General features: G+C 37.1%; 1 protein-coding gene across 10 annotated transcripts in view; it reads left to right on the top strand.

The window, feature by feature from the left end:
- Positions 1-10,292, top strand: part of UBE3A (ubiquitin protein ligase E3A) — a 102,127-nt gene extending 91,835 nt beyond the window's left edge. For all 10 annotated transcript variants that reach the window (XM_055278420.2, XM_055278431.2, XM_063640222.1 and 7 more), the window contains 2 exons: positions 7,349-7,492; positions 8,319-10,292. In XM_055278420.2, coding sequence (XP_055134395.1) covers positions 7,349-7,492; positions 8,319-8,439 — 265 coding nt within the window. In that variant the 3' untranslated portion in view covers positions 8,440-10,292. The remainder of the gene's footprint in view (positions 1-7,348; positions 7,493-8,318) is intronic.
- The last annotated feature ends 1,857 nt before the right edge of the window (positions 10,293-12,149 follow it).

Here is a 12,149-nt window from a genome sequence, read left to right as displayed (position 1 = left end):
TAGCTGGAACTACAGGCACATGCCACCACACCTGGCTAATTTTTGTATTTTTATTAGAGATGAGGTTTCACCATATTGGCCAGGCTGGCCTCGAACTCTTGACCTTGTGATCTGTCTGCCTCAGTCTCCCAAAGTGCTGGAATTACAGGCGTGAGCCACTGTGCCCGGCCTTTTATGTGTTTTTTATAGTTGTTTTCATGGTCATTGTGGGTATCACATTATAGATAATGTGACTTATCACCATTCACTGCCATCAATACCATCACATGGAATGAGATGTGGAAACCTTAATTTCAGTTAGGTCTCTTTCTCCACTTTTAAATAGTATTGTTTTGAGGATTAATGCTGTTAAAGTTTTTGTATCAGTTATCCAATATGACTTACAGAACTTATCAAGGGAGTGATGCTCTGTTGTATGTACCCATGTTTCTGCTATTTCCATTATTTTTTCTAAGATTCCATCTTTTATTACTTCCATTAGCCAGTCTTCAAAGGCAGTTCTGCTACTGAGAAATTCTTTTTGTTTTTCTCTTTCTGAAGATGACTTTATTTTCCCTTTATTCCTGAAGAATAGTTTTATTTATGCTATTTGGGGTTCGATCAGCTTCTTGAAGCTGTAAGTTTGCGTCTTTTGCCAAACATGGAAAATTTTCAACCATTATTTCTTCAGGTGTTCTTTCAGCATCACTCTTTTCTCCATTCTAGGCCTCTAATGATACAAATGTTGAGTCATTTGTTATTGTTCCACATATACCTGAGGCATGGTTCATTTTTCAGTCTATTTTCTCTCTTGTTCAGATTTCTGTCCTTTGTCATCTTCACTCTACTGTTGAGCCCATCTAATGATTATTTTTCTCCTATTGTATCTTTTAGGTCTATAATTTCCATTTGCTTTTTTTTCCTTGTAACTTCTGTTTCTTTGCTGAGATTTTCTATTGTTTCGTTTTTGAAACAGTAGAACTTGTAATTGCTTGTCAAATCATTTCTCTGATGGCAGCATTAAGATCCTTGTCAGATAATTTCAGCATCTTACTCATCCCAGTGTTGGCGTTGATTTTCTTTCCTTCATGTAATTTTCCTGGTTCTTGGTATGACAGATAATTTTTGGATTGTGTCTCGGACATTTTAGTTATTATATCAGGAGACTGTACTTTTTAAAAATTTTAACTTCAGTAGTAACCTGTTAAGGTTTAGCATGTAGGTACTAGCATATATTTGTGGGCTGTGGTTCCAATGACCATTTTTCAGAGACTTTGTGGTGCTGTTTTGGTTTGTTGCTTTTATCTCAGTCCACTGGCGCTCGCACTGGTTCCTAGTAGTGCTGCTTGAGGGGGCTTCTCCAGGCTGAGCTGCGCAGAGTGTGTTTGGGTGAGGGAAGAGCACCCCCACTAGATTTTCGTGAGCTGGAGAGTGCTTCCTGAGCCTTGTGCCTGTTGTGGCAGGCTCCCCCTTGCTGGTGTTCCTGGCAGTGCTCCTGACCACATTGTGTCCCTGGGCTGTGGAACACTTGCAGGAAAGGTGAACACTGCCAGGACCAATTGTAGCAGAATTCCTCCTGCCAGTGCACAACAGCACTGTGTCTCTGGACCAGCAAGGAGAGTCTCAGGCATGGCTTTATTTCTTTTTAAGATTTTTCTTCTGCCTTCAGGTTCTGGTATTATTGTTCTGTTTCATTCACCTTTATGTTTCTTCTAGTTTAGTTTTAGTTTCTTTGTATTTGATGTGATTTTTTTCCTTGCATATCTAATTACTCCTGAGTTGTGTCATGTCTTCCTTTTCTTCAGTTACCCTCATTCAGAAATTTCCCATTTCTAATGATTTGTTATTTTTTTAATTCTTTTTAGCTCAGTTTGAAATTTGTTTACGGTTTTCATGTTTTATTTGCATATTGTTTGGTGTACTTTGATTTTCTGTAGGGACACCATTCTCATGTATATGCACATACTCTTTCTCTAATAATTACACTGTTTCACTCTGTTCTGTTGGTTATTTATGTGTGTGTGTGTGTGTGTGTGTGTGTGTTGTGTGTGTGTGTGTGTGTGTGTGTGTGTGAAATGAGTTTCTCATACTTGCACGAGGGAGAGATGGGCCAGGATAACTTTTCTCGCTTTTTAGGGACGGGGAGAAGTCTGTGTTTTTGTAAAATGGTCAAAAATATGCCCTTTTGCTTTCTGAAACTGCCTTCTTTACTCCTCTACCCCACACATATATTTGAACTTTTTTGGTCTTTATTACTGATCTGGTCCATTTGGAAGTTATTCCCAGAAGTTTTTCCTCGGTACAAGATTTGTTTCTAGGGAGGATTTTGTATTCGGGAGTTTTAAGGGCCCAGAGCTTACTACATCATGATCCCTTTGTAATCATCTGCAAATTAGATCCTGTAGAACTTTTTTAAACTTTAAGCCCTGTTTTCAGATTGGCCTGTGCTTTCCAGTGGGTTGGCAGTTGTTCTCAGGGCTGTAAGAAACCCAGTCAGTTACCTTCCATCTGCTTCCTTACTAACCAATCTTGTAGTTGTCAGAGCTTTGTTTCTGTCCAATTATATGCAATGGTTCATGGTTTTGTTGTAGATAATGTCTCTGTGTCTTTGGTTTTCTCATTCAGTTTGCTCTTTTTGTAGGGGAGGTTGGGAGGGAATAAAACAAAATAATAATAATAATAATAACTGTCGTTGCTATCATCATCTTTCCAGAACCTGCTACCTGCACTTCACCTGATTTTCATATTTATCAGTATCATTACCTTAATCTGTTATCTCATTGGGGATTGCAAAATGGCTGTTTGGGGAAAAAAAATTTCCATCTGCTTGTCCTACATATATACCTGGCATTCTTTTTTCGCATCATTAGGTGCCATTTGATTACCTTGAAAAACAGTTCTACAGAAAAGGCATGATAAAATAGATTCAAGGTTTTTAGAGGAAGGAGTTAATGTAATAACTTTAATAGTGACAATTTAATTTTGGCTTTTGGTTGGTTTTTGCTGCCTTTTTGAATATTACGAACTCATGAATGTTTTGTATTTAATACGTTTCACAGTCATTACTCTAAATGATATTCAAATTGCTTAGCCTTCGTGTGCTTTTAAAATGACCCTATTAGATTTTGAAATTTCTAGCTAATCTCAAACATTCATTCTCAGGCCTGGAATAAGTTATTTTTCCAATAAATCATTGGAGAATGGCATTTAGAAGTCAGATTTTAGATGCAAAGTATGGCCTTTGCTTTTGAATGTTACTGCTTGAATGTTACTGCTTATCAGAGGACAGAACTAGGAAAATAATCTTCCTAGTGTATCCTGAGAATCATCCCACATCATTGCAGAGGTGTTTTCCATTTTGTTTTGTATGACTGAATACTGCTACTTTGTGTGGATGCAGCATAGCTTATCAATATTTATGGGCATCCAGGTTATTTTTAACCTTTTGCTGTTAGTACTAATGTCACAGTGAATCCACTTAATGTTCATGCATTATTCCTTACATATGTAAGGTATCATTAAGATAAATTGTTAGAAGTGGGATTGTTGCATCAAATGGTAGATGCATGTATAATTTTGCTAGATACTGCCAAATTTTACTTCACAGAAAAAAACATCTTGCATTCCCACCAGCAGTTTACAACAGTATCTCTTTTCTTAAAGCTTTCCAAACAGAATGTGTTGTTAAATGTGGATGATTACTTATTTGCCGACTGAGAAATGGCATTTTACTATAGTTACAATTTTTGAGTTTACCTCAATTATGAATGATGATGGACATTTTTTCTTCTACTTAAGAGCTGTTTATAGTTTTATATAGTCTTTTGCTCATTTTGCTGCTCAGCTGGTCGTTTTCTTCATTTTTAGAACCTTTAGATGTTAAGGAGATTAGTCCTTTAACGCTGGTAAATTTGCAAATATTTTTTCCCAGTTTGTCATTTGTCTTTTAACCTTGCTTATAGGATGTTTGCCAAATGAAAGCTTTTATGTTTATGTAGTTAGCTATTAATCTTTTTCATTATTATGCTTTGATATGCATTTCTTTAGTTATGCTTATTTTATTCATTTTTTTGTTTTTTAATTTTCTAGAGTCTGTCTTCATTAGAAATTTTAGTCATACTGCTTCTTCTTTGGTCACCTTATAATAAAATTAGCCTTTATTTCCAAAGTTACCTTGCGTATTTCTTCAGTATTTTTTAGTATTCTTATTTCTATTTAAGATGTGCTCATTTCTTTCTGAATTTGTATTTCCCATCACTGGTGGTCTGTCTTGTCTGCTGCTGCATTCTCCTTTTGTGTTGGAATGTGGTGTTACAGGTTTCCTGTTGTTTATGACTGAATTTTTCTGGTGTACTTCTGTCTACCGGAAAGTTTTGCTTCTCATTCGCCAGACTCTTCCCATAATAACTTTATTTGGACTTCGGAATTCTGTTTTTCTTGTTTATGTTTCTATAATAGATGTTACTTTTTTCTGGATCTGTTATTACTAGACCTCATGGTGGAGCAGGGAGGAATTTGTGTGGCTTTAGAGGTCTTGGTTGAAGGGATCCCTCATCTATTGCTTTAGTAAGGGCAGAATCACCACTTTCTGAGTTTTCAGCTCCATGTAGCTTAATGAAGACTTTTTCATTGCTGCTTCCACCCCTTTACAGCCACTTGAGACACTTCTGCTTTCGAAGGTACCCCCCTTTCTTTCATGCATAGTGCCTTCCTGAGCCTGCCATTGCAGGACCCAAGTACTTTTCTGTAGTCCATCCTTTAACCACCCTGTTGCCAGTGCTCTAACCTGCTCTCAGTAGTACTCTGTTGAGGGGCAGGTGGTGGAGAGGGTGGGGTCTGGCCTTTGGGTGATCCCTAATCAGTATGATTCTGCACAAGCCACTCTTCGATGTAGCTCCTGCTGGACCCTGCTCATTTCCCCACTTCTATGGTATTTGGAGTTTATTGCTCTGTCTCCTAGTTTTACTCGACCTAAGTCATAGGTTTTTTTTTTTTTATTTCTCCCCTTTTTGATCTGGGTAGATCTTTAGAGACGTGAGTAGGATGTGATCAATACAGCCACCACTTTTATATGGAAACCTGGAAGCTTCATGTTTTCTTCAGCTTTCTAAATAAATGCATTCTTATTTAATTCAAAATGTTAATGTAACACACATGACACTTATAGGAAGAGATGCATTTTGTTCCCTGTTTTCATTGTATAAAATTTGTAAAGGTTTCGCTTAAAAGACCAAAGAAACAGCTCCGTAATAATATAGCCAGACTGGTCATTGTGACCACTGCTAATCTGCCACTTCCTGCAGGGTCTGTCTCTGTTCTTCAGTGGTGCTCTTTGATCTACCTCCCTAGGTGTAGCTGGTTCAGTTAAGCTTCAGAGCCCTCCTGCAGTGTGAGGAGGCTTTATTACCACCCACTGCAGGGCAGCTTTTCTGCTATGTTGGAGGGTTCTGTGCTACAGCAGACTTGTTTTCTCTTGTCAGCCTCCCCAAAAGGAGCGTCATGAACTGGGGTCTGATTCCTCTCCTCCTTACCTGAGAGTTGTTCCTGCAAGTTTCATGTCCAGTTTTCTGTTGTTGTGTGTTTCTTTTTTGTTTTCTCTTGCTGACTGGTAGATTCATAAAGGGGCAGGGAAGGGAAGTGGCAAGAGATTGGAGAAAGCCAAGAATTCTAATAAAACTTTTAATTTATTTCAGATAAATGGTGTTGCAGCAACAAAAATGCCAGCATTTTGGTAATAAAAATAGTATGTTGGAATATTAGAATATCAAAAACTAGAAAATTGTAATTACTGATTTGGGATGTGTGATGTTCTCTGCTAACATTCTGGAATTTTTTTTTTTTTTTTTTTTTGAGATGGAGTTTTGCTCTTGTTTCCCAGGCTAGAGTGCAATGGTGTGATCTCAGCTCATTGCAGCCTCCGCCTCCCATGTTCAAGCAATTCTTCTGCCTCAGTCTCCCAAGTAGCTGAGATTACAGGCATCTGCCACCACACCCGGCTAATTTTTGTATTTTAGTAGAGACAGGGTTTCACCATGTTGGTCAGGCTGATCTTGAAGCCCTGACCTCAGGTGATCCACCGGCGTCAGCCTCCCAAAGTGCTGGGATTACAGGCGTGAGCCATCACACCTGGCTCTGGAAAGAACTTTCTAAATAAATATTAAAATGCATTTTATATTATATAAGCAACTAAAAATACTTTTAATTTTTTTAAAAATTTTTTAATCTTAACATTATTTAGCTATGGGCCAGGCGCGGTGACTCATGCCTGCAATCCCAGCACTTTGGGAGGCCAAGGTGGGTGGATCACGAGGTCAGGAGATCGAGACCATCCTGGCTAACACGGTGAAACCCTGCCTCTACTAAACGTACAGAAAATTAGCCAGGCGTGGTAGCAGGCGTCTGTAGTCCCAGCCACTTGGGAGGCTGAGGCAGGAGAATGGCGTGAACCCAGGAGGCGGAGCTTGCAATGAGCCGAGATCGCGCCACTGCACTCCAGCCTGAGCGACGGAGCGAGACTCTGTCTCAAAAAAAAAAAAATTTATTTAGCTATGAACTAGTGTATATATGTTTTATAGAAGCTTGATTATTCAAGTAAACTTTGATTGCACTTTATGAGCCTGTATTTCATTTTTTAGAACTCAAACTAACGTTAAGTGTCATTAAAACAGCTTTTATTACATAGATTTTAGGAATGCCACAGGATAAATCATTCTCTTAAAGTAACTGCATGTGGCAGAAATGTCAGAGTAATTCTCCTCCATACACAGCACATATTACTTGTTAAAAGTATTCTAGCTCATGTAAAAATTGAACTTTTGTATTACTGCTATTAGGTATGTAGTTGTTTGCATTTGGGGCCAGTTGGTTGGGGCAGGGGGTCTTTTTTTCTTTTGTCCTTAATCTGTATCATTTTTTCCTCCCAAAGTTGAATTAAAGGATGAGTAGACCAGGAGAATAAAGGAGAAAGGATAAATAAAATATATACCCAAAGGCACCTGGAGTTAATCTTTCCAAATATTCATTTCAGTCTTTTTCAATTCATAGAATTTTGTCTTTTGTTCATTACTGACTGCATAACGTGATTATACCATAGTTTAAATAGTCATTTCCTGTTATTACACACTTGGGTTTTCTCAATTTTTTACTATTGTACTAATATTTTACCATATGGTAATCTAAATTTGTATGTATTCAGAGCTGTTTAAGATAAATTTGCTTGGAAATAATTAAATCACCAGAAGTGATATTATCCTGATATTTAACTTCCAAGTTGTCTCTTAATATAGTTTTAATGCAAATCATAAGCTTATATTAGTACCAGTCATAATGAATGCCAAACTGAAACCAGTATTGTATTTCTTCTCATTAGGGAGTTCTGGGAAATCGTCCATTCATTTACAGATGAACAGAAAAGACTCTTCTTGCAGTTTACAACGGGCACAGACAGAGCACCTGTGGGAGGACTAGGAAAATTAAAGATGATTATAGCCAAAAATGGCCCAGACACAGAAAGGTAATTATTAACTTGTGACTGTATACCTACTGAAAACCTTGCATTCCTCATCACACACATATGAACTGTCTTTATAGTTTCTAAGCACATTCGTGATTTTATATACAAATCCCCAAATCATATTAGACAATTGAGAAAATATTTTGCTCTCATTGTGTGAGGAAACTTTTAAAAAATTGCCCTAGTTAAAAATTATTATGGGGCTCACATTGGTTTGGAATTTTTCAAATTAGTATGATTCATTTACTTTTTTGATTCCCAGCTTGTTAGTTGAAAGCCATATAACATGATCATCTATTTAGAATGGTTACATTGAGGCACGGAAGATTATCATTCGATTATGCTAGAATCCCGTTATCAAATCATTTTCATAGTCATATTGCCAGCAGTATTTCTAATAAGCATTTAAGAGCACACACTTTGAAATCTTGTAAAACAGGTTTGAATATTTTCTCCACCTTAGAGGAAGTTACTTAACTTCTCAGTGACCTAACCTCTAAAGTGCATTTACTGATGTCCTCTCTGTGGTTTCGTTGTGGAAAGATTTAGTTAAATGAACTGTAAGAATTCAGTACCTAAAATAGTATCTGGTATGTAGTAAAAACTCAATGGATACAGTATCTTTTCATCATCACTAGCTTTGAGTAATTTATAGGATAAAGACAACTTGGTAGTTACACAACAAAAAGTTTATGATTTGCATTAATGTATAGTTTGCATTGCAAACCGTCTCAAGTCTATACAATCTAAAAATAGGAGCATTTAATTCTAAGTGTATTTCCCATGACTTACTGTTTTCCTGTTTTTTCCCCTTTTCTCTATTTAGGTTACCTACATCTCATACTTGCTTTAATGTGCTTTTACTTCCGGAATATTCAAGCAAAGAAAAACTTAAAGAGAGATTGTTGAAGGCCATCACGTATGCCAAAGGATTTGGCATGCTGTAAAACAAAACAAAATAAAACAAAAAAAGGAAGAAAAAAAAGAAAAAATTTAAAAAATTTTAAAAATATAACGAGGGATAAATTTTTGGTGGTGATAGTGTCCCAGTACAAAAAGGCTGTAAGATAGTGAACCACAGTAGTCACCTGTGTCTGTGCCTCCCTTCTTTATTGGGGACGTGTGGGCTGGAACAGCAGATTTCAGCTACATATATGAACAAATCCTTTATTATTATTATAATTATTTTTTTGCGTGAAAGTGTTACATATTCTTTCACTTGTATGTACAGAGAGGTTTTTCTGAATATTTATTTTAAGGGTTAAATCACTTTTGCTTGTGTTTATTACTGCTTGAGGTTGAGCCTTTTGAGTATTTAAAAAATATATACCAACAGAACTACTCTCCCAAGGAAAATATTGCCACCATTTGTAGACCACGTAACCTTCAAGTATGTGCTACTTTTTTGTCCCTGTATCTAACTCAAATCAGGAACTGTATTTTTTTTTAATGATTTGCTTTTGAAACTTGAAGTCTTGAAAACAGTGTGATGCAATTACTGCTGTTCTAGCCCCCAAAGAAAGAGTTTTCTGTGCAAAATCATCTTGAGAATCAATAAAGATGGAAGGGAGAAATTGGAATGTTTTAACTGCAGCCCTCAGAACTTTAGTAACAGCACAACAAATTAAAAAACAAACAACTCATGCCACAGTATGTCGTCTTCATGTGTCTTGCAATGAACTGTTTCAGTAGCCAATCCTCTTTCTTAGTATATGAAAGGACAGGGATTTTTGTTCTTGTTGTTCTTGTTGTTATTTTAAGTTTACTGGGGAAAGTGCATTTGGCCAAATGAAACGGTAGTCAAGCCTATTGCAACAAAGTTAGGAAGTTTGTTGTTTATTATAAACAAAAAGCATGTGAAAGTGCACTTAAGATAGAGTTTTTATTAATTACTTATTACCTAGATTTTAAATAGACAGACAATCCAAAGTCTCCCCTTCGTGTTGCCATCATCTTGTTGAATCAGCCATTTTATCGAGGCACGTGATCAGTGTTGCAACATAATGAAAAAGATGGCTACTGTGCCTTGTGTTACTTAATCATACAGTAAGCAAGCTGAGCTGGAAATGAATGAAACTGTTACTCCTAAGAATTACATTGTATAGCCCCACAGGTTAAATTTAATTCAAAACATGTTAAACAAACATTACTTTCATGTACTATGGAAAAGTACAAGTAGGTTTACATTACTGATTTCCAGAAGTAAGTAGTTTCCCCTTTCCTAGTCTTCTGTGTATGTGATGTTAATTATTTCTTTTATTGCATTATAAAATAAAAGGATTATGTATTTTTAACTAAGGTGAGACATTGATATATCCTTTTGCTACAAGCTATAGCTAATGTGCTGAGCTTGTGCCTTGGTGATTGTTTTAACTGATTGATTACTGTAGATCAATCTGATGATTTGTTTGAAATTGGCAGGAAAAATGCAGCTTTCAAATCATTGGGGGGAGAAAAAGGATGTCTTTCAGGATTATTTTAATTTTTTTCATAATTGAGACAGAACTGTTATGTACCATAATGCTAAATAAAACTGTGGCACTTTTCACCATAATTTAGTGGAAAAAGAAGACAATGCTTTCCATATTGTGATAAGGTAACATGGGGTTTTTCTGGGCCAGCCTTTAGAACACTGTTAAGGTACGTACGCTACCTTGATGAAAGGGACCTTCGTGCAACTGTAGTCATCTTAAAGGCTTCTCATCCACTGTGCTTCTTAATGTGTAATTAAAGTGAGAAGAAATTAAATACTCTGAGGGCGTTTTATATAATAAATTCGTGAAGAAATGTGTGCTCTTCAGTTCTCAAGTTTTATTATTATGGTATTAAAGTTCTACAATTGTAATAATGTATCCATATGACAAGTTTTAAAGTGGTAATTGAAATAGGTTATCAGATATAGAATTCACGTCAAGTAGACTTTTAACAGTCAAAATGAACCTACCCTTAAAATTTTAGAGGAAAAAAATCATCAGTTGCACAGAGTAGCTGCTCTAGCTTGCTTAATTATGCTGGGCATGTTGTCACTCCTCTTACTTTTGCTGCCTTTTCATTACTATTTAATGGAATGTCCCTGAACAATAAGGAAGAGCAAAACAGAAATTTTGACTATAGTGAATACTTCCTCTACCCCAAATGTTATGTTATAAAAGTACTTTTTTTGCCCAGGTACTCTATTATATATTTTGGTTTTCTTTGCATTAGACTTCAATCTCCAGGAAGCTCTGGAGGGGAAAAAAAGGAACCATAAACTAAAGTAACTGGTTTTCCAAATAAATGTACACTTTTTTTACCTTTTATTATTATAGAACATTTCAAACATAAAACATGCAAACAGCCCTCAGCCAGACTTTTCTGGACCTTGGCAGCTCCAGCAAATGAGCTGGTCATCCTAACCCTGGTTTCCTGAGACAACTACTTTTGGGGATGCTTGCTTGTATAGGGAGATACATATCAAAAAGAAACTTGAAAAAGGCTTCAAACAGAACTTGCTGATGTTACTCATCCCTCCTTGGTACAGACATTCTGTTAGAACAGATGGTTGTAATGGGGCAGCATCACTCCCTGTTCCCATTAAAAACATGACCATTCTGAGATTTCAGGCCCCTTTGAGGAATTTTTCTCAAGAACTCCATACAAACTGTCAGAGGAAGAAATGTCGTCCCAAGACTAGTCCCTGTGTAGTCTTGATCCCTTTACCCCTTTGCCTGCTTACTGTAATTTTTTTTTCTGACTTTCCACCAGTGTCTAAGGGCCATCTGTACCCCTCCCACCCTTCCATGAGCCACTATATAATCCAAAAACACACCTTCCATTTGCTCCCTCACTTGTCTCCTTTTACCTCAATAGTGTTAGTGTGTAAAGAATTGCCTGGGGAGGGTAGAGGGTTTTACAAGTACAGAGTCCCAAGTCTTTTCTCCCTTCCCTGTTGGTGGGTTGGCATTTGTTAACAGCCACTGCAAGATTTTGATGCAGGTGTGGGGTAGAAATCACTATGAAAGGCTACTAATCCATGGTAGTTTCACTGAAAGTACAGTCTCCAAGGATCCTTATAACCTCCTCATTGCCAAAATCAGTAACATCTATAACCTTGACAACACCCTAGCTTGCGCTGTTGCTTCTCTGGCTACTTGTTTTTCCTTCCCAATTTACCCAGATTTTGAATGGATACTCCTCCAATTCTGCTTAAAGTCCTTACCTGTTCTTGCCGAGTTCTCTCTAGTCAACCTCAGTCACTCCCAAAGATTCTTCCCCAATTCTGTATCTTCTGCTCAGACCTGTCTCTAGGATTTCTGTTACCTCAAAGTCAGTAGGCCTAAAAACAAAATTCTTCATCTTGCATCTCTATCGACCATTCTTTGTTTCTTTTTAAGAAGTGTAACCTTCACCACAATCATCAAAATCTCTCATTCCTCAATTGTCACAGGTTGTCAGTTCTTTCCCCCTAAACCTCTCCCATCTTCCTTCTTTCTTTATACTGCCCTTACAGGTCCTGATCCTCTGACTCACCTGGACATTCTTAGCAGCTGCCTAATTTAACTCCCTAACTCTCATCTTCCTCTTCCAATCCTTTTCATTGTGCTAGAACACCATCTTGCTAATTTTAATATCCTCTACATTCAGTGCCTCCACAGATTGCCCCCTCACTGACCTTTCC

This window comes from Symphalangus syndactylus, chromosome 5 (assembly GCF_028878055.3).
Source record: "Symphalangus syndactylus isolate Jambi chromosome 5, NHGRI_mSymSyn1-v2.1_pri, whole genome shotgun sequence".
In the NCBI taxonomy this organism is placed as follows: Eukaryota; Metazoa; Chordata; class Mammalia; order Primates; family Hylobatidae; genus Symphalangus; species Symphalangus syndactylus.
The sequence above is the reverse complement of the archived record's forward strand: the minus strand, read 5'-3'. Positions and strand labels throughout refer to the sequence as shown.